The sequence below is a fragment of the Branchiostoma lanceolatum genome, chromosome 15, assembly GCF_035083965.1.
Source record: "Branchiostoma lanceolatum isolate klBraLanc5 chromosome 15, klBraLanc5.hap2, whole genome shotgun sequence".
In the NCBI taxonomy this organism is placed as follows: domain Eukaryota; kingdom Metazoa; phylum Chordata; class Leptocardii; order Amphioxiformes; family Branchiostomatidae; genus Branchiostoma; species Branchiostoma lanceolatum.
The window spans coordinates 9690053-9717396 of record NC_089736.1 but is presented as its reverse complement, the minus strand read 5'-3'; the positions used below and the strand labels follow the sequence as shown (position 1 = coordinate 9717396).

The 27344-nt window shown below is 40.4% G+C and overlaps 2 protein-coding genes and 2 long non-coding RNA genes across 7 annotated transcripts; all 4 read left to right on the top strand.

Moving 5' to 3' along the window:
• Positions 1 to 1151: 1151 nt before the first annotated feature.
• On the top strand, positions 1152 to 12487 carry LOC136420597 (uncharacterized). Of its 4 annotated transcripts, none has more exons than XM_066407608.1 (11): positions 1152 to 1445; positions 5736 to 5880; positions 6520 to 6567; positions 7640 to 7765; positions 8062 to 8169; positions 8593 to 8703; positions 8832 to 8951; positions 9341 to 9463; positions 9657 to 9722; positions 9850 to 9909; positions 10558 to 12487. In XM_066407608.1, exons 1-11 carry the CDS (start codon positions 1374 to 1376, stop codon positions 11568 to 11570), a joined length of 1992 nt encoding a protein of 663 aa, XP_066263705.1. In that variant the 5' UTR covers positions 1152 to 1373; the 3' UTR covers positions 11571 to 12487. The 4 variants fall into 4 exon arrangements, with proteins under 4 accessions (XP_066263705.1, XP_066263707.1, XP_066263708.1 ...); XM_066407609.1 differs by lacking the exon at positions 1152 to 1445 and adding an exon at positions 4600 to 4738; XM_066407610.1 differs by lacking the exon at positions 9657 to 9722 and having other exon boundaries at positions 1154 to 1445.
• Positions 12488 to 18983: 6496 nt separating this feature from the next.
• Positions 18984 to 21219, top strand: LOC136420656 (uncharacterized). Its single transcript, XR_010753275.1, has 4 exons — positions 18984 to 19146; positions 19919 to 20021; positions 20388 to 20432; positions 21085 to 21219. It is a non-coding gene; the product is annotated as an uncharacterized lncRNA (long non-coding RNA).
• Positions 21220 to 21648: 429 nt separating this feature from the next.
• LOC136420658 (uncharacterized) lies at positions 21649 to 22556 on the top strand. Its single transcript, XR_010753277.1, has 3 exons — positions 21649 to 21764; positions 22143 to 22253; positions 22512 to 22556. It is a non-coding gene; the product is annotated as an uncharacterized lncRNA (long non-coding RNA).
• Positions 22557 to 22964: 408 nt separating this feature from the next.
• On the top strand, positions 22965 to 25352 carry LOC136420621 (uncharacterized). Its single transcript, XM_066407663.1, has 3 exons — positions 22965 to 23154; positions 23510 to 23641; positions 24133 to 25352. Exons 1-3 carry the CDS (start codon positions 22995 to 22997, stop codon positions 25056 to 25058), a joined length of 1218 nt encoding a protein of 405 aa, XP_066263760.1. The 5' UTR covers positions 22965 to 22994; the 3' UTR covers positions 25059 to 25352.
• The last annotated feature ends 1992 nt before the right edge of the window (positions 25353 to 27344 follow it).

Genomic DNA, 27344 nt, shown 5'->3' with positions numbered 1-27344 from the left:
CCAAGGCTATGAAGAATGAATAAACCAATGTGGGGAGTGGCACGTACCATTTAAAAGCATGTCACTGTAAATCAGAATACAGGAATGTTATATTACTAAGGTGTTTCCCTATTTCCGCTATTCTTTCCTGTTACCTTGTAAAACTAAGGTTTTCAATTATGTAAAACACGTAATCAACGTACAAACAGTGTGGGGTAAGGACACGTACCACATAAAAGAATACCACTGTGAATAAGAATACATTAATGTAACACAAAAGTGTTTTCGTATTAGCCGCCTTGGTTACAGAGAGCAACGTCTTGACGTGTCTTAAACCTTAAGAAAACAAGGAAACAAATCACTACAAAAGGCCCTTCTTAAAGAACGCATTACGGCGACTCAGGTTGTTGAAAGGGAAGTTTGAAAACTACAACGAACAAGTAAAAAAAGGGAACTTTTAGCAAGAGCGTCTCTCGGTTGCAAGCCGTCAATTGCACTTGGATTACATATGTGACTCTGTAATTATCAATATGAGGAACATCATATTTGACTTTGCTAATATTTATTACCAATAATAGAGACCCTGCCGGTAGCTTAATCAGCCTTTTTTTGTGTGTACACAGAAGTTCTGCTTTATGATTATTGCAGAATCGCAGAAAATTTGGAACGGTGATAATAATTCAACTTTCGTATTTTTTCTGGTTCTTGAATTTCTTTCGAAGTAAATCAATTTTTATTAAAAAGGAGTTTGCTTGCTTATTCTAATAACTGGTGAGGGTGAGGGAGGTGGTAGGCATTTTAAACGGAGTAGCAATGCAAAGTACCGCCCTAGTTACTAATATACCAAGTTATATGTATACCAAAGGTTAAATCATCTTGTTTGCTACCGGTATACATGTACCTTCCGCCCCACCTCAGTACAAGTGGTCCATTTTTCACAGCTTGCGTCAATATTTGTGACGTATGAAGAACTTTGTTCCGTATTCCGTTAAGCTGGTCACCAGTCTCTCCCGGGGCTACAGGTTGGGTTTCCTCGGTAATATAAGCGTATATTCCCGCCTGGCTAACTGTAACACCCCGGTGATTTTCACATGAGACGGGTTTTCGTCAAGGGGGCTGAGACAAATTTTCCTCGGTGGCATGTTGCACTGACGCCGAAGACTTGCCCGTTTGGACCCTGGCAACAGACTGGGTTCCAGGCTAGACGTTCATGTATTAGTCACATGGGAAAATGGGAGTGGTCGCCATGTGACGCGTACATGTGTGTCTAGCGTGGTCTAACCGAGACGTGGGGAAAAACACGGGCATTTTTGAACGAGACCCCGGCCCGCATCGATCTTATTGCGGCTACTTCTGTGTTTTTTTAATTGTTATTGCGCAAGTTCCAAACTACCATGCCAGGACGAGACAGATCATCCAGGTACTTTCGCGACATGGATCGTGGCAGCCCTTCCGGTTCTTTTGAGGTGAGTTAGAATTATGATAAGTCGTTATTTTGAATGTTACCTTGATACAGCATGCAGGATAGAAGACGTTTAACGGACATTTGGTGCCTAACAAGGAAACGCATGCCATAAGAACTAGGCAAAGTGTTGACAAATTGTGAGCCCTGTACATTCCTCTTGATAAAAAAAGGTAGCATTTGAATTTGAAATCGTACCGTTTGTTTCGGATTATACTCATATCCACAGCTTTTGTACATGAAAAAAGCATTGGTGTTTGTACCATAGGTTAGGATTAATTTTCACCTTAAAAGGTATTTTCACCTTAAAAGGTCCAGCAGTAGTTTAAGAAAGATCATTTTGGCCTTTAGGTCCACATACGTACATACAGTCGTTTTGACCACGATCAGATATGATTTTGTAGTGTTTATTATATCAATGTGTCGCTGGCGCCATCCAGACGGATAACCCGTATAAAGTCCGAACAGGTAAAGTCACAGTTCAACTGTTGGATAGAACAAAAGCAACGGGCGTCTACTCCTTCCTGGTCTTATCTTAATGACTATTTAGTCATGAATACACGGAACTAATGCCAGACGGTGTGTTAAGTATAAAGTAAAGGCTACAAAGGTATGTGAGTTAACGGTCACATATGAATATGGCATATAAAAAGACATGCACATGTACAACATGTCGGACCCGGACAAATGCAAACGCGTAAAGGTGGAAACAAAATATCTCTTGCGGCGTTAAGAGGACACAAAGCTAGGCATTTCTAATGACTAAGAACATAGATTCTTGTAAATGCTACATCTGGACTATTTTGTATTTATTGAGAATGAAACAATTCATTACACTGGGTCAGCCAAGGCAGCTTTTGCTAGCAACGGCTGACCCACAAACGTGTAGACGTACGAACGTACGACATTGATGAAGAAATCTGTAGCCTCTCAGTAAAAGAATACATGTGACAAAAACAAAATATCAAAAGCTGGCCAAAAACGCGCGTGTTAAAAAATTGATTTTGATAGATTATTAGATTGTTTTAAGTGATAGTCAAGTGCGAAAAATCAAAGATATTGACTCGTATCGTATGTATGTGGTGTATATGTTACATCAGCTTATTTTCTCAAAGAAAAGAACTGCTAGTGTTTCCTTGTCCTTTCGTTGCTACGTTTCTTCTGCGTACATTTCTTTATCTGTCAGTAACATATTTTGTGTCCTAGGATCTTTTCCTTGCCTTGGGGCCATTTACGTTGCTTGTTTTTCCTTATCAATTCTTCCTATTTTGCCGTTTACTTCTATCAAAGCTCCATACTTCCTCAATTTCGTGGCCTTTCTTGTTCCCAACCTCGAGTATCTTTGAAAAATTGCCTAAAAGCGACAACAAAAACTAAGAACAAACATATAGACGTTAGACCGAGTTCATAATATACGTGCATCTTCCGTAGTTTTCTAGTTGCTCGTTGAATATTTAAACTATTAAAGCGTCAGCATAATACATTAGACGAGACGGAATGTAGAGACTTGTTATTGCAAACGCTGCACAAAGAAAAACGTCGACAAGGAAACGCCATAGAGTGGGAACTAGGCAACGCGCATGTATTGGTGACCTGCGTTCTTACAATGTGGCTTTGAAAATAGCTTTGTAATAAAAATGTGTACCTATAGTGTCAATGCGCGGTTACATATGTCGTACGAGTTTTGCTGTCGTACGATTATCATCTACGACTATGACAGAACTGACCGCCGACAAGGATCTCTGGCAACCTTTCTCGTTATAAGGCAACTAAATTTGTAAAACACATTCTCGACTGTTCCAGAAATGCCTTCAATTTTCTTAGTTTTGTACGATATATCCCCAACTAAGCCAAGATTGACTTTAATTTTGAATCTTAAACCACATATCCAGGACTGTCTTAAGAACACCCTCAACTTGCTGTCGTAATCGTGTCGTACGACACATGTGACCGGGCACTAAGCCCAGTTTCCAATGGCGACATAAATCGCTGTTTTGTAACAAAATGGAATATTTACATAGCACTCAGAAAAGCTTTTACGGAACCGCCGAAGAGGTAGTAGAAGTTTACAGATGTGAAACTGCTGACCAAAGAAATATTCCATCGGTTAAGACAAAAATCGAGAAGTTTGATCTATCTCGTTTGAAATTTGTTCCACTCCCTTTCTTCCCGTTTCCATAACTTTTTACAAATTAAAAATTGCCCTGGCTTGAGAAAATTATTACTGGCTATCAAAGGTAAAGGTAAAAGTCCCGTATCCTTTAAGTGGCCGTAGGGGCAACATGTTTATATACTGTGCTTTGGGCACAGTATTGGAAGGTGGGACTCATCCTTCTCCTTCCACCGCCATTTGCCTCTCCAACCAAGGTCAGGTACACATTTACACCTGGGTGAAGTGAGGAAATTTCCCTTCACGCGTCTACCCGCGGCCGGGAATCGAACCCGCCACCTCTCGATCCTTTGTTCACTAGCCCAACCGCTCGGCTATCGATGCCACTAAAGAAGTTGAGTTATAATCAGACAAAACAGCTGATTTTGTTCGTTCAAATGTCTATGAATGTACGTAAGAAATGGCGTTACGTATTGACGAGAAACTTTAAGGCTTCCTACCCGCATGATTTGTGGTGCTTGCCAAATTTAAAGGCAGTTACCTGCTTCAAAACAGTATTTGATAGTTTATTGGGGGTAAATCAAACAATCCTAAGTACAAGTTGACCACGAGCAGGCATTGAGAACCGAGGAAACCTTTGGCGCCTCGCCCCCTTTGGCTTTGAAATCCAACATTTCGCTTGTCTCTGTCGACAACCGTTGTGCCCTTGTTATTTACATTTTGATATATTGACACGGTGAATGAGTTCTTAACTGCTTTTATTTAGCTACCAATCACTCACCTACAAAACTCTATTTTCCTTCTTTTGAAATAGTAAGACATCGACAAATAGACATCATGTCGCAGTTAACTAGGATAGTAACAGCTGCCCGGCTATCAGACATGTACACACACTGATGATGTCTCAAGTGAACCGTGTTAATATTAACTAGTTTAACGATCTGTGACGTCACTGGGTTGGTCCCACATTCCTGCACGTCATCAGGAACTGACCGCTTGTCACACAGACGTCAAATGACCTCCTAGCTGGGGGGTATATCTTATATCTACATCGATAAAAGGGCTTAGACAGACGTCGTCATATTGTATCGAGCGTGCGCTGCTGTGAAATTCAAGTTTAAGCTACAAATAATATGGGCCGAAGAGACAAAGCCTCCAGACAACTTAAAACTCCCACTTCTCTTGAGGTGAGACAAACTAGCAGGTCGTTACCTGTTTTTTTAAACGTTAAAGATAAAGAAAATTGTCGTTGTCAGTTAACATATGGTAGGATCAAAGCAAAAATTGTGAGCTCATTTTTTTATTGTCTGTACGGAAATGCTAGTTCATGAATGCTTCTCATGAAAAGTAGAGGTTGTGAGTAGACAGGTGTATAGACACTGTATCCAAGATACGGATACTGTGTACGAACAACATAACTCTATACATGCCATATGTTACATTGTGTATCTCATCTATTCAAGAATTTGAATAATGTAGGAGAAATTGCTTAATGTACGCTGTTGGTTCTGGATTAATCTCTGTATATGTGAACTATAGATATGCATATTCGTAATGCTATTTTTATCATTGTGATGAATATGGAAATCCTTGCCATTTATTTTGACATGATTTTATTTAAAAGAAAGGGAAACATTCCTCCACCTAGAGGCGTGGCCAAAAAAAGAAAGATACGTGCTCACGAAAAGTTTCTGTTAAAAAAGATGGCATTTTCTCAACTCAAGCTTGACTATTTATAGCCATGGTATCTAGGCAAAATGAGAAAATAGGTCAATTAAGGAAGTGGATATCAAACACAAGTAAAGATACGGAACAAAATTCCTTTCCATGCTCGACAAAGGTTGCGCAAACAGTAACAGCAGGAACAAAAGAAACCGTTATTTGATTGTGATGTTAGGAGGACTACCGTACACACAACAGACGATTGCATCTCAACATGTCTATATGTCGTTCTTGTGGCAGTTTTTTTCGCCCAAACATCCTCATTGTAAGATAACATAGTCTGCACTTTGAAGTAAAGATAAATATTCTATCTAGTGCATCCACCAATCTAGTACTTCAATTTAGTAGTAGGGTGTGGTATTTTAGATAACACAACCTGAAACTTCCTACTTGAAAAAATTACAATCTTTGTGTGCTTAAAAGAATACATGTGACAAATCTTGATCTTATCATTGTTATCAGGATATTGAGGCGAGTTGGTCAAGAAAACCACAACAGTATGAGGCCAAGCGAAAGAAGGAGAAATCGAGGCAGAACTCAATGGCGTGCTACCACGTGGTCGTTATGGTCCTCCTCTTCATTCTCACCGCTGGAATAGCATACCTTGGTAAGTCAGCATATTTCGAACTAAATGAAAATGCCAGGAGCAGTTATCGTAAGCGCAGTGCAAGACCATCAGGATAACCCTAATTATGCGAAGCTAGTTTGATATAATCAAATCGTACGTTGAAATGTTATGATTCAAAAGCCTTCTCAAAATCTGCAACGTTGGAATGACAAACGTTGCTGATTTCGAAAATGCTTTCGATGCATTCCGTCTGTGTTATCTATGTTGTGGAAGTATCAGTGCTCGAAGCAATGTGATTCCTTAAGAGAAGAGAGGAATACTAGACATTAGATAACTTGTTAAACACTGTGTATACTGGCCTATTACCTAGCGGGAGAGTAGAATTACATCTGAATTTAGCCGGTATCTCCAGCTATTTCAATTAGGTTAAAGGACGTAGTATTTCTAGATAGCCCGACAGGAAACTTATTTTTTTGTAATTCTTGTAAAAAGATAAGAACTGTTTCTATATTGAGGTAATTCAGGGGTGATATAGTCACGATAATTGCCATGATAGAAAAGGTTTACGTTTTATTCGATTTACCATAAAAGCTGAAGATTCGTTTACCAGAAGTAAAGAAAAACAGTCTAAGTCGTCTTCCGTTGAATGATTTTGTACTTTGATGTCTCTATTCACAGTGTACAACGGGACAGACACATCTGCTTATCTCCGTAGTGGCAACTTTGGTGAGTGTTTCTCGTTATCACTTTTCAAATGATTACATCTAAGTGCCGGTAGCTTTGCCTTGCTCCCATCTTCATACGTTTACAAATGGCTACATTATCTGTCCGTCCAGACGCCTTATAATTATGAACCAAACTTTCATTTGAAAAATAGTTTTCAAACACCGTCTGATAAAGTCAATTAAGAACTAAGAAATGACAATAGATCGTTACCTACATGAAGGGGTACACGTAAATGTAGAGTTACATTTTACAATTGCTTACCTACGCGTTTTGTCACAAACTCAGAAGACTGTACGTGTGCAAATATTTGTCATCAAAAGACCTCAATCAGCAGTCTGAACCTTTTGCCCATTACAACAGCACTGTGAGAAAAGCAGAAATTGTCCAACTTTAGCTTTTACTACAGGCTATTGAAAAAATAAGGACCAAACACGGACATGGCAGTTTTGCCTTACAACCTGAGGGACCAATAAGCTTTGAACTATCGGCTACCTTCAAAGTAGCTGCAAGCGACGACATCCAGAAAAACAATAATACCTCAAAAATTATCAAAGTTTTCTATTTGGACTGGTTGATACTTGATAAGTCCATGTTTTTCAAACCCAGTTGACATGCTGCAGCTGGTTAATCAACATTGAAAGAGATAACATTTTGTAATTGTCTATTTGTTCAATGTCAAGCACATAGTCAAAGTCCCTTTTAGATATTTGCTAACTTGTCCAGTACTGGACAATTGCCGAATTAAACACTAGGAGTATTATTGAGATGTAGTTATGTGGAAAGACTGGAAGATGGTGATTTACTTTTGATGCACCCACCATGATCAATCAAATCAAAATAGATTCCGTTTTGTGTTATATACTTGATGTTATAGCTTGTGACTCTGTGTTTTATCATCACATATTTCTAATTCAATTATTTTGATCACTTTGTACTTTAATTTGATGTTGATTCTATATATGGTTTTAACGGGTGTCCTAGAAAATCGGTTGTTTTAAAACAGAAGTACTTCTTGAGACTAATTATAATAGCTAGAAAGATTCTATAAATATTCCATTTAATTTGTTTACAGACTCCCTGTCGGCAGGTGCTGCCTGCGCAGAAGATTATTGTATGAATGGAGGGAACTGTATCGAAGCCTCCAACGGGTACCTTTGTATGTGTATGGCAGGTTGGACAGGAGCGAGATGCGAAACAGGTATGTGCAGTTATCTTTCGGAATACAGTAACCTCACAACTTGAAAGAGTATCAATGTTGGTGTGGATGCCATCTAAAATCAGCATTATTAATTGTCACAATAAAATGACTACTTCTGAAGTTCAGACGAATACAAATATTTCAATCGCAGTTACGGAATTTGCAATTCCACAATTTATGTTTCTTGCTGGATTACGCTATTTTTGATTGTGTGTCCATATATATACATAATCGTACTCGACACATTTTATGGCAAATATCTTAAAGACTATGAATTTGGGTCAAATCTGTTGCAGAAATGTTTTGCACGAGCCAGCCATGTAACAATGGGATTTGCTTGGAAGGTGCCAATGGCTTCTATTGTTTCTGCGAGGAAGGCTGGGATGGAAAACAGTGTGACGCAGGTATCTATATATACCAATTACACGCTCGTTTTGCCTGTTGTAAACTATAACACCCGAACACTTACATGTAGCTAATATGAACATAAACGTTACGTAAAAAGCAAATATATGACCTCTCTACTTTGACTTCGACCTTTTAGATATACATTGTGACATTATTGTACCATTGAAAGATTAAGGATAGACCGGGCTTTTCAAAACTCAGCTTTCATTAAGACACAGGTTTTAGAATAAAATATACAAGTATCCCATGTTTGGTGTATCTGCCCTAGGGAATGACCATCAGCACACTACATTTGTTTTTGTCTCAAAATGTGTATTCATAATGTCTATCGGGAATCCTTAATGACTAATGGGAACGGAAAGTGTACTTTGTTCGCATCATCGTGATAATCACAATCTATGTTTTTCCTTATTTCACAGATATTGATGAATGCAAAGCAGAGCCTTGTGGGACGAACGGACAATGCAACAACAGCCCTGGAAGCTACAACTGCAGCTGTATAGTCGGCTTTTCTGGAGTGCCATGCAAAGGTGATTATCTCATTTACTGCTACATTTAATTCCAAGAAAATCATGTAGAGAATGAAAGATGTCCAAAGTTCTAGAGACCATATTTTCAGGTACCTGTAGATATGACATTGTTTTATTCATTTTCACAGACGTGGATGAGTGTCAGATTGAAAATGACTGCGATGGAAACGCAACCTGCACCAATACAGCAGGGTCTTACTCTTGTCGCTGTAATACTGGTTTCACCGGTGATGGACATACCTGTGAAGGTAACTTGGAGCTGATGGTTCTAAAATATAGACTTACAAGTCCCTAATTGTGTCTCGTTTGCAGATATCTCTTGAATTGATCTATTTGGATTGGATGAATGCACCATATATGCCCACCTCAATACATGGCAAGACGTTGTTTCATGTCTGACAAACGCAGTTCCCAAATTTGAAGACAACAGCAGTAGAGGGTCTCCTTAGTTCATCACTACCAGCAGTCATAACAAAAATCATACTACCATGGCTAACAGATAGTCTTAGAGGGGCAAACTTTCTGTGATGGTGGGAAATATCAATGTACCTCGTAGTGCAACACATTACATATTTTACTCAATACAGATTTGGATTTATCAAGCAAATTAAATGCAACATTCTTGACTCATATATAGATGAAGACGAGTGTGCCAGCGCGATTGACCGATGTCCGAACAACTATGAATGCTTCAACACCCCCGGCGGTTTCTTTTGTGGCTGTAATGATGGATACACCGACACCGGTACAGGTTGTGTAGGTAAGTGTGGTTATCAGCCATCTCTTTTAGTACTAAGCATATTCATTCCATGTCCGTTGGACTGTTTATATAGCAGTACAGTAGCAATCCTCAAGCAGTAATTCTCTGGAGTGACAAATGATATAATGTCAACTACTTGCCATTGATATCAATGCCGAATGCAATTAAGTAATGAAATCGTACTCATTTCCAGAAACTACCACATTGTCATGGATCAGCTCTTCTTCCGGTTTGATCGAAGCAACGACATTGGGACACGGTAATCTATGATATGTATTTTTCAATACAGTACTGTACTGGTATAGCGGCGAACTTCAAGAATAACATCAAAAGTCACGGCTATCCTAAGTACACAGCCATCTCTTAAAATCTTACACTTTTTTCAGAAACTACAACCCTGACCAGCACTGCTCCGGCTGCTACCAGAACAACGACATCAGATCACGGTAATTTGGATTCGATTCTAACGCATCACCTATTCTAAAAGAAAGACACTGTGCTGCAATAACAGTGATCTTCAAAAGTAACATTACTAGGCAAATTCTGACCTCGGGAATCTACACATAAAAGTCACAGCCATGTAATACAAGGTAATTTTTTTCAGAAACTGCAACAATTACATTGACCAACATTGATGTCACCAGAACAACGACAATTGATCACGGTATGGCCAAACCAATTTAGTTTGATGGATCTTGGTTCTTTGCAGGAAATTGATGGAGCAGATGGGCCAAAGGAAGATGAAACAGAAATAAGCATTCTGTGTAATAGAGCAAAATGCTGTAATCACTGGACCCACAAATTCAACATATCGGGCATTTTGCAATTGTTAGTTGATGACTTTTCATCTTTTGATTTGTTGATGAATGAAAATACAACAATCAGGAAGAGAAGGACTTCTTCAACTGAGCATTTTGATGTTGATTCATATGATGGTTGGTACTTATAAAAATCTTTTTTTCAATCATTCGTTTTACAGACTCTTTGCTGGAAAAGCGGCGATCATCAAGAGTGATATCACTAGCTAATTTCTTACCTCGGAAATATACAATGAATCACAGCCATGTAATATAGTGGGACACTTTGTATTTCAGAAACTACAACAATTCCGTTGACCAGCACTGCATCGGATTTCACAGGATCAACGACACCAACGCAAAGCACGACCAGTACTCCCCTATCAACAAGGACGACAACTGCCAGCAGTGACCCTACCACAGCAGAACCAACAACGCTACCAGTTACGACCGTGGCACCAACGACCCCAGAGCCAACCTCAATCGTCAGCTGGATGCTTGGAGACAGTGTCACTGAGAACAATATCACTGAAGTCGATGGCACAACCATTACCATCGACAGCGGCTGGAAAGTCAGTTCCACAATGGAAGAAGAAATCAGCGACGCTGCCAACCACACCGGTCTTCAGTGCTGGTATTACAAGAGCGGCTGGAACTCGGGTCAGCCTGGGGGAGGAACGCCCTTCTCTCCCGGACTGAACCTGACAGTCGGACGATCGGACGGCAGCTACAATGGCGATGTGGACTCATTCTACGCCTCCTTCTGGTTCAAGATGGCCAAAGACTATGACGACAAGTGGGGAGATGGCACAAGAATCATGGTAGTGGCCGGAGATCCAGACGGAACAACAGCAGCATCCAACCATCTGGAGATTTATTTTCCTCCTTCACGCCGTGCCCTGGTATCCGTCCGAACAAAGGAAAGCCATCCAAGTTATACACAGTGTGCACAAGACAAAGACTGTGGCGATGACTTCGGGTATACCTACACCAACATAGCCGACGACCTTGACCCGACCACATGGCATCACGTGCAAATGACCCTCCGTACTCAACCCCAGGACTACGCAGACGAGTGGTCCTACCTGATCGACAACACCTACTCACACACAGGGGGCGCTTTTTACAAGACTGGACAGTATGATGAAAGCCGTTACCTGTATGTCAACAGGCTGAATTTCGCCAGTCTAAAGACGCCCAGTGACAGTTCCATTAGAGGGATCTATTTTGACGACATCATATACAAGGCTTTCAATTCCTCTGATACCAATCTGATTCTTGATGAATATAGTACATCATTCGAACCTTAATCAGATCCCTATAAAATGTGTCATTGCAACAGACATTCCTTAGAACCATGTTGTATTATAATTAGCCCTCGGGCAGGAATTTGCAATAAACTTATTATTATTGATTATTGTTTTGTCTTTGACAGGTTGTATCTTGTCTTTAGGTGTCTTTGTCTATGTGATGATACAGCTTATCCTTAAACAAAGAAAGAAAGCTGTTCTGCTCTTCAGATTATCATATATTGGATAACACATAGATGTATATTTATATTTGTGGTTCCTAGTAGGTATTTGACTTTAAAAATATTATATTCGTAGAGCGTCTATGTAATATGTTTTGTACTTTAACAGTTCTACGAATCTTTGAAATCTGCATCGTGTAACAAACAAGGCTCCAGGTATATTTTTCATTGACAAAGCGATACCAAATGTAAACAGGGCCGAAAGTAAATACAAGTAGACATACTATATATAGTCCTGTCTGTACTAGACTTTGTAAGTAGACGAAATAATGATGTAGTTGTGTTACTGTGTATTATCATCTTTATGGGACAGCTTAAAGATCTGAAGTAATACAAATGATACATTGGCATCATCTCTTGGTATGTCTAAAGATTCCTTTTAGTTTTACTCCTTTAAAATTTACTGCATTGTCGACAGTTCGTCCACAAATATACAGATGTCAGAAAAGCTTACTTATAATAGAAAGGATCCTCAAAAACCTTAATTACGTGCCTATGCAAAGAATAGTCATTTGGTGGCTTCTTTAGTTTTTCTTATCCATTTTCCTCTATTGCAGCTAATCTACGCGTGTTGCCATCACAACTATACAACGTATAGGTCACACCGTGACTTTGCTTTTGTCTATTAATATTTGACAAATGAAGTGGTCATATGGCTTTTTTGACGTTTGACTGCAATTAAAGTTCCCAGTATCATACATGTATCATCTCATCAATTTAGTAGTTGTAAGGGAGTAAGACAATATATAAGGTAGCTCTAATCAAATAGCAAGTTGCAACTTTCAAATACAGTTATATATGAGAATTTAGTGATAAAGTGAAATTTTCACCGAAAACGGCTTAATACCTTACCCATATCTATCAGATCTATTTAAGTACGTAACCAAGTCTCACAATCGTCATAATGGTTTTTAAATCAAACTGAATGCTTTCACATCAAAACGAATGTGCGCTACATGGTGTTTAAAGTTGCACGATAAGAAGCATATACATGTTGTTTTCCCTTGTAAAGGTCCCATATAAACACTGGAAGTTTGTATTACAATTGAGGAATATGGCCACGAGCTCTGATTTTGTGTACACGATTCTTCATAGACACCCATCTAATCATGGTGCTATTCAGCTACAGTGAGAGAGTCGGGTGTATTGATAAATTAAATCATTTTACCAAATTGGGAAAGACTTTCTTGTTGAATACCCCCTCAAGCTCGCTCTCTTTAGCTCTCTACAGGGCAAGTGCTGAAGCAGAACGTCCGGTTTTGATACGTATATATCTCATATTCCGAACATGTTATGGTCATGATTTGTGATGGGCAAATTGTTTTGGGTCTCCAAAAGGAGTGGTGTTGGTTTGGGTCCCCTGAAGCTTTCTTACAAAACAACTGCCGATGTGTTTTTGTTGGAAACAGACTAACACCAGAAAGGACGAGTAGTTTTTCATGGTTTGGGTCTGGAGGCTTAGCTGGATGAAGGCAAACATAATTATGTGAATACAGATATGTAATTTAAGGGACCAAGATAATCAATGATACTAGGAACAGCAACTGACACTATAGGGAAGACCAGCGAAAGAGAACCAGGAGTAGGTCCATAAAAGAGGAGAAAAACTAAAATTAACCGAATCTTGTTATATCTGATCGCTTAAAAAAAGTCTTCAACGTTTCCAGACAGGCTCTGATTAAGGTTCGAATGATGTACTATATTCGTCAAGAATCAGATTGGTATCAGAGGAATTGAAAGCCTTGTATGTGATGTCGTCAAAATAGATCCCTCCAATGGAACTGTCACTGGGCGTCTTTAGACTGGCGAAATTCAGCCTGTTGACATACAGGTAACGGCTTTCATCATACTGTCCAGTCTTGTAAAAAGCGCCCCCTGTGTGTGAGTAGGTGTTGTCGATCAGGTAGGACCACTCGTCTGCGTAGTCCTGGGGTTGAGTACGGAGAGTCATTTGCACGTGATGCCATGTGGTCGGGTCAAGGTCGTCGGCTATGTTGGTGTAGGTATACCCGAAGTCATCGCCACAGTCTTTGTCTTGTGCACACTGTGTATAACTTGGATGGCTTTCCTTTGTTCGGACGGATACCAGGGCACGGCGTGAAGGAGGAAAATAAATCTCCAGATGGTTGGATGCTGCTGTTGTTCCGTCTGGATCTCCGGCCACTACCATGATTCTTGTGCCATCTCCCCACTTGTCGTCATAGTCTTTGGCCATCTTGAACCAGAAGGAGGCGTAGAATGAGTCCACATCGCCATTGTAGCTGCCGTCCGATCGTCCGACTGTCAGGTTCAGTCCGGGAGAGAAGGGCGTTCCTCCCCCAGGCTGACCCGAGTTCCAACCTCTCTCGTAGTACCAACCCTGGCGACCCGTGTGGTTGGAAGTGTTACTGATTCCTTCTATCATTGTGGAACTGACTTTCCAGCCGCTGTCGATGGTAATGGTTGTGCCGTCGACTTGAGTGACATTGTTTTTTGTGACACTGTCTCCAAGCATCCAGCTGACGACTGGGGTTGGCTCTGGGGTCGTTGGTGCCAATGTTGTTACCTCTGACAAAAGACGTGATTGAGAATTACACAGTGCAATGACAACGTTCTCAATACTAAAAACTATAGGACAACTTTATATCTAGATGACATTCTTATATCTGCCATTGGTATGATACATCCTGTTTATTAATGGAAATAATTACGAGAAGGAGAAATAATCAGGGCAGTGCACATGAACTTAAGGTTAATTGATTTCTGTTTCTCGTATTGTTTAAGGGATATAAATTACATGTACGTAATTCAGCGTAACCTTTGCAATGATTTTGGTGTTTCTCAACTGGTCATTGAATGTTTGTGGAATGTCAAGTGTAGAAAAAAGTCAATAATGTTGCATCATTTATTGAGCATTGAAACAAAACTGTCGCCTTATATGACGAACTTTATGTTTACCTTTGTAGCAAGGTTGATTTGTTTAACTATTTGACTGATAGAAGTAGCCAAATATGATCGTTATACATTATGGAGCTGTACATATTAAGGACTGTACTCAGAACTATCTTTTGTCCTAGCCCCACGACACGTTGATGTCCATGAATGTATTTGAAAGGGTAATTCTGGCAAAGTCTACCTTTTTGTTAACACACTACATTGCATCTTATCAACTGACAGGAATTGATAACAATCTACCTGTAAAACATCACGTTAATAACATATAGTTGGAAGTAATTATTGTAGTACCTTCACATTTGTTTAATTTCTCATCACTATGCTGCAGTAGCGCAGAGGGTAATTGTAAGTACCCCAGGTGATTAGGTAATCAAGTGCTCATGTTAATTTGTCCGTATATATATATATATATATATTTGTTTGTTTGTCTACTTGTTTTTTTTTCTAAACATTGACCAAGATTGTAAGTAAAAAGGCTGACCTTGACAGTGGAAACCGTCACCAGTGTACCCTGCATGGCAAGCACAACTAAAGCTATCGCCTTGGTAGAAACAAGTCGCGTGGATGTGACAAGGGTTCTTGTCACATGGGTTTTCATCTGAAAATAAGAAGAAACTTTGACTGTCTACAATTGTAATCCAACATCTGAAATCTTGACCACGATTTTTGTGACCTTTCTGTTGCACAAGATTGCAATTTCTGCACATAAATAGCAGAATTTGAGATACTATTTTTTCTGTGCTAGTTTGGCTTTCGTTGGTAGTCGTTTCTTACTATAGCTCATTAAATTTTCAAAACAAATTGTGCATTTCATTACATCATCGACATTACATTCATATGACCTCTTGTAAACACGTGCATGTCTGTATAAAAATATATTGATAGTGAGACATGTGATCACACACGTTTGGAAACATTGCAGTTGTTGAGCTGCTCGGTCAGCTGCATCACCTGTAGCTGCAGATCAGACACGCTGAGACCGTGCTGTTCCTGTAGATTGGACAGCACGTCTGACAGGTTGGACAGCTGTGTGTGGTAGAGCTGCAGCAACAAGGCGTCAGCACTGAAAAGAAATGAAAAGCTATGTCAGCTACTATATTAACCTCAACAGTACACAAGGACCCAAATATAGTTCTTCCCTTGATATCAAAATGGCAGTAGAGATATGTATTCAATCAAAGATACCTGTCTGGTGTATATCTTAACTACATTTGGCCGACGCTGATATCCCGACTTTGGTTGACAAACCTACTTATTCGTATTTATTAGGTAAATGTCCAGAATTGGATGCAATCAACAAAATTACTGATTAAACAAATACGAGTATGAATACTATTCATCCACGCAGGCCCTACTTGGATATAAATGTAATTAAAGGATTACAACACCTGCACAAATTCTCTGTTAGCAGATTTATATAGAATCTGACATACAACGTATCTTAGAGAGACAGACAAAGATTAGGAATACCTATCAGCTTGCAGCTGTGGAAGCAGGCCGGCCATAGCCTGTATCTCATCTCGTATGTTGGAGAAGTACTCCGTCAGCAGGAGTTGTCGGTCAGCTTCAAGCACGGTCAGCTGTGACGTTAGGTGGTAGATCAATGTCATGGTCGTCTGAATGTCCAGGGCGTTACTAGTCCTATAAGACATGGCAAATATTCAAGTACATTGAGAAAATAAGTTGAAAAAAGCTACAGATCTGAATCTCCGAATTCATCGATAAAAATCTTCAGGATCTACGCAACTCTAATTTTCAATAGGAATCTATCTTTCAAATTTCACATACGTTTAGAAAAATCTATACACGCTGGGCAATGGGTTAAGGCATGGACAATGGCGTGGGGGTGGGAAACATTTGTCCTATGCACCCCCTAGTCAGCATTTTACTGCAACTAAGACTACCAGGTACCCTGTCAATTGTCTCTATGTACGAAACTACTGTTACCCACTACTGTTACCATGGTATGTTAAAATCTTTTGTGATAAAAATCACTACTTATGTCGTACATACCTATTCGCAAGTTGATGCACCAAGGTAGTCAGGTTGGCCACCTGCGTCTCCAGGTCCTTTATGTAGTGATATTTGGCGTCGTCTGAGCAGACGTCAGGTGAAGGCGCCAGGACGGTACAGGTGCAGCGGCCAGACGTGTCCTCGGACGTGCTGTGTACGTAGTACGTGTCACGGGCACCATGAACCTACAGGTACGCAGGGGGAGGGGGGCAGAGTTGGTTGCATAAGATGATGCTACGTAAGACATGTCAGAATGATGACAGTGGTTGGTAACGTTTATGTCCATTAACAAAACCAAGGAAGACAGCTGAGCACCACGCTCTATAAAGTACAGTACAGTACAGTACAAGCAATCAAAACTTCTCATCACTGTTGCTAAAAACGATGTTAGTAAATTTTGTAGTTACTGCACTTGTATGTTAAAACAACCTGCACAAAAGTGGGTCTTATCAATGGCGATGAATGTCAGACAAGACTGATGTTTGGGCAACCATTGTCAGACTTACCTGGTATCTTTTACTATTGTTTAGGCACACGTTACCAGAAGAACCGAGCAGACTTTAACAGGAATATATCGGTATTGGCAAATCTTGCTTTTAGTGGAGTAAGCCCTGAGTATCGAACTCCAGGTGTCATCTAAGCAATTACGACGACTATGTCCGTATATAATGACGACTTCGTACTATGTGTACAAAATAAGGCATGATTTACCACTAGCGATAAATCCATCCAGTTAAACTATACTTGCACCGTTTATCATTCAAAGCAATCAATCTACCTGGCATTTATCATCACGGGTAAATCTCATTTTTCGTGCAGTGACAAATATTACACCGTAACACATGGTAGCTAGTAAAGGCATGTGTTCACGTGGAAAACGTATATCTTAATCTTAATCAACAAACCTAAAAAGATTGTTCCATATAGGCTATTTGCTTGTCATTAACTGGTCAATCAATCTAGTATATGAATATTCAATGAGGTAGTCTTTACCTGTGCCTGTGAGAGGGCAATCATCAAAACCACCGGGATGACCATCTTCAGGCTTCCTAGGACCCTCATCTTAAGGCTGTCGCTTGTCTTAATAGCCAGAATACACCAATCATACTTCCATTTATAGGTATCCGTTACTATGGACCCACCGCTAGTTAAACCCACTTGTAAAAGATTAGTTAGATAGATCAAGCGTTTGGTCAGCAGATTTTTGGGTGACAGGGACTTCCTCAATATTTTTTTCTTACCCGGTAACGATTGTTGAAGTGCTGTATAAATACACTTAGTTGTCGTGGCGAGAGACTTGTGGTCTCGGCATTAACGTCTCGCGAGAGCAACGTAGTGCTCGCGATAACAAAGTGGTATCGTTGGGGAGCCGAGAGGGAATGTTTTCCGCCATATTGGATCGCAATCTAGAGTGCAAATGAAACTTTGATCTTTGTGACGATGTGTTGAACTGAGCCTCATTTACTATTACAAAGACCTTTTCATATATGATTATCAACCCATAATTCCAATTTAAGCCTTTCAAACAACATAGATATGAATCATCTTGTGTAGCAAGTTTAACGTAGTGGCACAATGCACTTTGCAAAATGTGACAAGACTGGAATTCACTTATATGATTGCTTTTAGAAATATTCTATCGCGCATTTGTTAATATTTGTAATGTATATCATCCCTTCATCTTTACTTTAAGACTGACAGCTTTAAGATGCCATGGCTCTTCATTAAATGCCAAGCTTTTAATCGATCCTTTATTATCTATGTTCGCACATTTCTTTGCATGATATGTGTTATCTTTATCCGTCACAGTGCATATATGTAAATGTTGACTCAATGACGTCAATAGAGGAAGCGGGAAATGCTAGACATTATTGTTACCAAGTCATTTTGTCGAATCCGCTATAACTTCAATATTAAACTATTGTTGACTTCATAAATAAGCCATGTGATGATGTCTTCCCACTTCTTTAAGATATCAAATTAAACTTACAAAAACTCTAGAACAAAATGGTGGATCCCAAAGGGGATCCCTGTACTTGTGAGTTAGAAGCAATAGGTAACTCCTAAACTGCAATTTTTGGCCTTTTGAAATCCGTCACATCTGTAAATTTCCACGCTGATAACAAGGCTACACCACACGAGATTAAGAGGTTATGTAAAGGAATTTGATAGATACATATTTAATCAGGTTAACGCTGGCCAATCAATGTTTAGCTATAGAGAAGGAGTGGCCACCACTCCAGAGTCACCTTTGTCACTTTACCAGGGGGTACTCTTTGAAGTCACCACTGCAGAATTTGGAGTGTTTGAGTTAAAGTTTCAAAATGGAGGAAAGAGATCCGTGGAAACCCCAGCGCTATATTCCACATGCTTTAACATGGATGCGTAGTAAATCTGTGACTTTGCAGGTGCGTTATATTATGCCATAGTGATAACCTTTTGCTGTTAAGATGCGTTTTGGGGTCGAACAAGTGATCACAGCACTTGTCAACAGTGTCAATACATTTTGGACTCATGTCTGCATGGAGTACTCACAGTGTAACGTTACTGTTACGCCAAAAAAAAACAGTTACTCAAGCAACTGGATAAAATTTATGTTACCGTTGTCTTTGGTAGTCAGCCGGTTTTACAACACTGCAAGAGCATTGCCATGTTTTGTTTGAATGCAAAATCTCGAACCACGTGCTACATTCTGTGCCATATGTATGCAGCGTCAGTATTTGCTGGTAAGATTATAAGCATGTGTACTTCGATCATATCTCGTCAAGATACGGTTAATAAATAGCAACGAATGGAGGTGTGTGCTTTGGGAAAGTGATAGCAAGTGACTTTGTTAGCATATGGTTTCCACTGAAACAAGCGAGAATATTTTTCGGCACGATTATGTATAGCCCTTCTATCTTAGCCTGGAGTCCAGCCTTATTAGCTTTAGTCCGCTACCCAAACTAAAGCTAATAAGGCTGGACTACAGGCTACTTCTACCTGGGTATTTCAAGAATGTCAATCGTCACAGAAGCTACCGTTTTCTTAAACACAAAACATACACGAAGTATATTACAAATGAATGTTTTTAATGTCTGAGTCGACTCCGAGTAGGCTCGAAAACGCGTGTGTAAACCCATCCAATAAAACTCTTCATAACATGTTTACATTATGCAAATGTTGTTGTCCCCCTTTCAGCAACCGCAGGACTGTGTTCCAAAGAAAAGGAGACGAACACCACGGCCATACGTGGCGATAATCACACTGCTTTTGATCATCACAGCGGGGGTGGCTTATTTAGGTTAGTAATCAATCCAATTAATTGTTTTATTAAACATTTATGACCAACAACTTAGGATTGTTGATTGGCGCATGTTTTAGCCTGCTGCCTAACTCTGTGATAGGGAATAGTCCCCTTTCCGGATACAAGTCACGTAGATTCTCGCTCATGCGAGATCTCGCGAGCACACGCGAAAACGAGGCTACAGTTGGGGGGGGGGCAACCGGCTACTTCAGTGTGCTGAAGGTAAACACATTATATATATACATGTCCTGTAGCTATGCATTGAGCTATTTCCTCACATACCCATAAATCTAAATGTATAACATTGAAACTAAACAAATTCACCTGCATTATTGATGTGATGTTTATATCTTGCTCTTACAGTGTACCGTGGCACAGATACTGGCATATACATACGCGCTTCTGCAGGTATCGTCACATTGTGTCCTAGATTTGTTCTTTCATAGTTAAAAGGGAACATTCGTCTCATGAGTAATATCCACGGTATCTTCCATCAGCTAGTATTAGTATATAGGAAAAGGAACAATTTTGGTTATATATATATAAGACTCGATGCTACAGACAAATTTGAATATGTCTTTATATGCAACAACCCCAACAATGCAAAAATAGGTAAAAATGTAAAAGACTGCTTTGTCATTAGAATTAATACCGAAATTCATGATTAGCCCCACTAACACTATAGCAAAGACTTATGCTAGCCCTTAGTGTATTAGTAATTAGGATGTTAAGTTTTAATTTATTCTATACCTCTATGTTGTACTATGTTTAATAGTTGTTGCTCTACATTGTACCGGGTACAATTATCGTGCAATAAAGTTATTCATCATAATGGTATAGGTGGGGGAAGCTGGTTGGTACATGTCTTTTCCTTTTATCCTATTAGAAAAGCCTTCATCATTTCTAAAGAACAAATCTTGATAAAAATAGAATCATTTGATGGAGGAGATAGACATTAAAAAAACACCATCCCTAAGGTGTCGCCAAAAACTGGATGTTTTGCTCCACTTAAAGACTAAACCATCATCGGCATTTTGTACATCTTATATTTGTCTTACAGAGTGGTGCGTCCCGAACCCTTGTCACCATGGAGGGGTCTGTGTGACCCGGTCATGGTGGGGGTCACCCGGCGGGTACTACTGCAAATGTGCGGGCGGATGGAGCGGGACCCACTGTGAGACAAGTAGGTCATCGTGTGGAAACTTTCATTGTGTTCTTTTGTGTTGTATTGTATTGTATCGTATTGTATTGTATTGTATTGTATTGTATTGTATTGTATTGTATTGTATTGTATTGTATTGTATTGCAGTGTATTGTGTTGTGTTGTGTTGTGTTGCATTGTATTATACGTGCATTGTACTATGTTATGTTTCCCTACGTTTAGTTCAATGTTGTATCATGTTCTGCCAATGTGCTATGTTGTCTTGTATCGAGTTGTATATTGTGATGTGTAAGTGTTGTACTGCGTTGTACTGCCTAGTGTCGAGCCATGTAGTTTACAAACGATTTTGTCGCTGAAATAACTTGTCGTGCTTCTTGAATCAATATATTTTTTTAAACTAAGATATTTGATTGTAAATAATATCCTCATTAACAAATTCACGTTTCCTTACTCAACATTCGTAACAGGTCAGTCATGTTCGACCAATCCGTGCAAGAATGGGGCTACTTGTGTGGGTGGGAACAGCGGATATAGGTGCACCTGCGCGGAGGGATATACCGGACGGCATTGTGAAAAAAGTGGGTAGAGGATATCATTCTAAACTGTCCAGAAGATGACAATGAAAAGACAAACTAGATCTAACTGAAACAGACTTTTTGATTTCAGACAATGACAGCTTATATATGCAAAGATACAGTATGATTTAGGCAAGTGTACGTATTGTATCGCATTCTTTTGCCTTTCACCACTGGAATAAGTCCATGATAGGCTATATAGACCTGGATATATTGAACCCTGACTTTGCAATGGCATTATAACTTTTCATGTGTGTTTGTTCCTGACAAGATTATCACTCTGTTTTGACTCATAACATATGTAGGGTTTGATGAAGAAATCAACTAGTGGGGTGAACCTAGCTTTTATACATTAACTTTTTTGTCTTGTTCTATTCCTAGAACTGTGGTGCGCAGACGGGCCGTGTCTTAACGACGGTGTGTGTTTTGAGGGAAGCGGTGGTTTCTTCTGCTTCTGCAGTGAGGGCTGGACGGGAGATCGCTGTGAAGTCGGTAAGAGTGATTATTATGATAAACACTGGGGGGGGGTCATATAATGTTGACTGGTAATTAAAGAATTGTATCACAAACAGGCACAATACGGATATTATGGCCATGGAGTGAGCTGAATCGCTAAGGTGGCGATCTAAGGGAGGGGTGGATCTCCTCATTTTGTTGCCTTGGCCGCTCCTTGCGAACTGTATCAACTGTTCGTTTGGTGATCTGTGAAATAAGTCGTTTTTTGTTTAATTGTTGTTGCTTTGTTGGCAGATGTTAACGAGTGTGACACTGGTATCTGCTCGGAGGGATATGGGGGATATGGATGTGTGAACAGTCCCGGGAGCTACACTTGCAGCTGCGCGGAGGGATTTTCAGGAAAGTATTGTGACGGTAAGTTATATCTAATTTCAGCAAGTTGGTAAAATGATTATTAATAGGAGAGGGTAGATGACATTGCATTACTGATCCAGTGATTCAATTTGTTATCATTCTGACTCGTAAATCACAAGGGAGCTTTAATCCAACACGAAAATATTACTCCCCAACAACGTCCATCAGTCTCCATTAGCCATTTGACCCACTTTCCTGACGCACAATGATCTTCGGGATTTGTGACGTCACGAGTGGGTCAAAGGTGCCTGGAAGTTGATACCTACCACCATCCCAGCTCAATGCTTTTATTTTGATGACAATGTAGCTTTGTGATGGTTTAGAAGTATTCAATTTGGTGTATCATCATCCCCTGTGTACAAAATGGTGGCAATCATGTGTGTCTTTTTGCCAGACGTCAACGAATGTGAGGAAGAGCCTCATCCTTGTGGAGAGAACACCGAATGTGAAAACACAAAGGGCAGTTACACTTGCAACTGTTTTGATGGGTTTAAAGTGGACGTGGGAGGGTACAACTGTACTGGTAAGTCCTTAGACCCTTTCTGATCTAAAGACGTATTCAATACTGCAACTCTAGATCTGTTTTGATTACGAAGGAGTCGAGAAAGCTGGCATTCAAAGAATCATGTCACTTTGTATTCAAAATTCCTTTTCGAATCCAAATCTTTTACATGCTCTGAGCTGTAGCACCATTCAACGGCTATCTCGTCAATAAGCTAACTTTTATATAACATCATTGTCCATCAATTGACGATACGCCAAGCAAATGACACACGGATTCTGTCAACAACTTCTTTCAATTTGCTTGTTTAATTTGCATATACCAGCAGGAATTCACTCATCTATTCATTTGTTCTTATTCACTCGTTGATGTACAGATATAGACGAGTGTGATCCTGATTTTGCAAGTTCCAGTCTCTGCTCGCCGTATGCAAACTGTACCAACGTTCCGGGAGGCTACGTGTGTACGTGTAAAGATGGGTATGATGGAAACGGAACGGTCTGTCATGGTAAGAAGCAATTCAATTGGAACATTTGTACAGGAATACAAAATATTTACAGCATTGTATGTATCAGAATGAAAGTTTCCACATGTTGATATATAATATTATTAAAATTGATTTAACTTCTCTTTAAGACAATAATTGTGACTCACCCAGTTTTCGACCAGACCTTTGGTCTTCCTCAGGACAACTGATGACCAGCTGCAGTTTGCTCAATACACGTCACTTTCTGGAAGTGTGACGGGGGCCGTTACAGATTTTCAACCACCTTTGACCCAGTGCTCACGTCATACTTCCGGAAAGTGACGTGTACTAAGCAACCGGGTCCTCAGTTACTGTATATCTTGAAAAATCTTAAATCTATGTGGGTTACCAAAGGTGAAACAGTGATTTGGTTATTTGCCTTTATTCTCTCACAATTTCCAAATATCAGTAGATCATTGATGGTTTATTTGAATAAATACTTATACTTTTTTTCCTTATTGCAAATCTTACAGCGTTAAACGCTACCATTGACATCGGAACTACTGTACCAGCACCCACTCTCAACCCTCCAGACGGTGTATGGTCAGTTGGAAACAGTATTGTGGCTGCGTCTTGGTCGCCAGGCGACGCTACTTCCTTAGACATTGACTGTGAACGCCCAGGCGTTCCTGGACCCTGCATTCACTCGGACTACCAGGTCATAACGAATGTAACGAGTCATTCCGGGAGCCAATCCTGGAACTACAAACGTGGGCGTAGAAACGGGCAGCCCGGAGCCGGTACACCCTTCTCTCCACAACTCAACGTCACAGTCGGGCGATCAGACGGCAACCACACCGGACAGGCAGATTCCTTCTACGCGTCCTTCTGGTTCAAGACAGCGAAAGAATACACCGACAGCGACAAGTGGGGTGACGGGGCACGCATCCTGGTCGCTGCCGGTGATCCAGATGGTACATATGCCTCATCCAACTACCTGGAGGTACGGTTAGAAAATAGGTATCGCGGCAGGGTTTCAGTGCGAACGAGGGAGAGCTGGCCAAGCTATGAGGAATGTGCTCAGTCAAAGAACTGCGGTGAGGACTTTGGCTACTTGTCGCAAGATGGCTACCAGGTTGTTGCTGCCGACCTGGAGCCGACAGAGTGGCACAAGGTTGAGATGACCCTCCGGACCAAGCCCGAAGATTATGCCGACGAGTGGCGGTACATCGTAGACGACGTGTACAGAGCCGAAGGTGGAGCCTACTACAAAACCAAACAGTACGATGACGGGAGGTATCTGTACGTGAATCGGCTCAACTTCGCGGCCATGCACCCCCCTGATAACGACAAGAAAGGGTTCTACTTCGACGACGTGTACTACAAGGCCTTCGACTCGTCAGACCCGAATGTGATAATAGATGAATATCGCACATCTTTTGAAGCCACGGGCAACTAGTTTGAGTGGACAGAATATACGAGTTCCGTAAAATGACGCGAATCAAATCCGCATGCAACGTTATTCTGTAGTCACATTTCCAAACCGATGCCCCGCCGGGTAGTTGACGGGCTGGCATGTTCTGGCGGGGCCCCTTTGAACGCCTAGTTGCTACCGGGCTATTTTTAGGCTGAAGTTGAAATGTGACTATAGCATGACCGGTCATCACCCCCCTCCCCTACGTCAGTGGCCGACCGGGGCTTGTATATCGGTTATACCCCATACGGGCCCCTTTCAAATGTAACGGAGGCATGCGCAATCCGTTTATGAACAATTTCTGTAGTCAACCTGACGTGTCCAAATATAGAAGCAACCCTAGACGCACGATACAGCCGTGTTCCAAACGATTTAGCCGAAGGCCTAACTAGTTTCTGTACTGTAGCCAATTTCTGTGAGATTCGGTAAGAAAGCGAAGTATGACGTATTACCAAGAAAATCTATCCAGTCGTTGCAAAATGTCAGTGAACGAAGGTAGCACAAGAGATTTTGGAATTGCACTATAAACACTGAGGTATTCTGATGTTTCTCTATTCTTGTCCAAGCTTATCAAAATCAAAACAGCGTTTTCTGCACAAAAGCACAAGGATAGTATTTTCACAATAGTACAAGTGTACTACTTAGTAAATCACTATAGGTCGTTTGTACACAGCCAATACTAATTACCTGACAACGTTTGATAGATAGTCTTCCTGCTATCATCCTCCGGGCAATAATGACTGGTACTACTTCCCACCGCTAGGTGGCGCTGCAGTGGAAAGGATGCGGTCCCAAACGTGACTAAGATTGTATCCCCCCTCTTCACCGTTCATGGCATTCGATCCAGTCAGTATTGAAGAAGGTAGCAAAAGGACAGCCGAATCAATGGGAAGTAATTGGCATTGGTTGTGTACAAAGTACCTTATACCCAACTGTAATAAACGTTATGCATGTTTCCTCTATATCAGAAGACCGCATGACGTTACGCACAGCAATAAATTCTTGTATCTCACTACGCGGCTTTTGCAATCTCGTATCAAATCACATGAAACAAACTAGCTGAAGCTTAAGACAGATTATTCGATAAAAAGCGTACACACACACACAAGAAAAGTATGTAGCTCAATCGATCACTGTATGCAATTTTTATGCTTATATATAACAGCCAAGATAGACAGATTACAAAAGAGATTTCTCTAATACCTAGCTACAACAACGTACCGGAAGGCATTTGATGTGTTTTCAGTTGTAATTTACTGAAACTAATAAAATTCGTACACCTGTAATCCCCGCCTACAACCTTCCGTAATGAATAAGATTCAAGATGCCGCCAGTGAGTCTGGCTGGCGTTGCGAAAACTTGTACCTAGATGGAGAAGAAATCCCCAAGGAGATTTCCCGCGACTTCTAAGGAATATGTACTTGACGCTTTGTGATATCAAGGTCTCAGTTAAGTGCAATCATTAACCTTCAGCGTGCTGAGCCCTCCGCGAACTATCGCCGCTAGAAGTGTTACCGATGATATTTCAGAATGTGCACATCCGGAAGGAGGGACACATTTGGTTTAAAGTACTCCCGGCCTTCAATAATTTACTGTACGTTGTGGAACCGCGCCCGTTCGTCCCTTACTTGAAGTCGGTGGCAGTAGTAACTGTAGTGCATGTAATATAAATCTGAAGCTTAGAAAATATATTTTGACAATTTGTTTTCTGTAGTTCTGCTGTCTTGAATGATTGGCTAGGGTTATATCAGACCCCGGTCAGAGATTTTGTCGACAAGACTTGGAACACTCTCAGGACTTTTTTAATCTTCGCTTTTAACCTTCTCCCTGCTGCCTAACTCTGTAACCAATGGAGAATGGGGTGTCAAACGGCTACTTCAGTTTGCTAAAGGTTGAATATGATAAAAAAAGCCCAAGATTATGAATGGAGAATGTAGAAGAAGCAATATTCTTCAGGACACAATAACCTTCGTTGAACCGAGACGGGGAACGCTACAGACATCCAACCACCTTTGACCCATTGCTCACGTCACACTTCCAGAAGGTCACATGTTCTGAGTAATCGTGTCATTTGCTATCTTGAAGAAGACCAGAGAACGGGCCAGTCTAATCTCTTTCTGTAAAAAGCATAGTTGAACTGTTTTCATGTTCATCAATTCGTTTGCATTTATACATGTAGTCAATCTATTCTCCGTTTAGCTATTCATAATTGTTTCCAGTTTTAACAGTTTGAACTAACTCAAGCTTAAGAGTAGGACATTCTGATGATTT

What these genes read in the sequence shown, in the direction of transcription:
- LOC136420597 (XM_066407608.1), top strand. Translation starts at nt 1,374, where the DNA reads ATGCCAGGACGAGACAGATCATCCAGGTACTTTCGCGACATGGATCGT. An exon ending in GCCCTTCCGGTTCTTTTGAG is followed by an intron (nt 1,446 to 5,735) that starts GTGAGTTAGAAT and finishes CATTGTTATCAG; the next exon opens with GATATTGAGGCGAGTTGGTC. An exon ending in TGATGGACATACCTGTGAAG is followed by an intron (nt 8,952 to 9,340) that starts GTAACTTGGAGC and finishes ACTCATATATAG; the next exon opens with ATGAAGACGAGTGTGCCAGC.
- LOC136420621 (XM_066407663.1), top strand. Translation starts at nt 22,995, where the DNA reads ATGGTGGCAATCATGTGTGTCTTTTTGCCAGACGTCAACGAATGTGAG. An exon ending in GGGAGGGTACAACTGTACTG is followed by an intron (nt 23,155 to 23,509) that starts GTAAGTCCTTAG and finishes GTTGATGTACAG; the next exon opens with ATATAGACGAGTGTGATCCT. An exon ending in AAACGGAACGGTCTGTCATG is followed by an intron (nt 23,642 to 24,132) that starts GTAAGAAGCAAT and finishes CAAATCTTACAG; the next exon opens with CGTTAAACGCTACCATTGAC.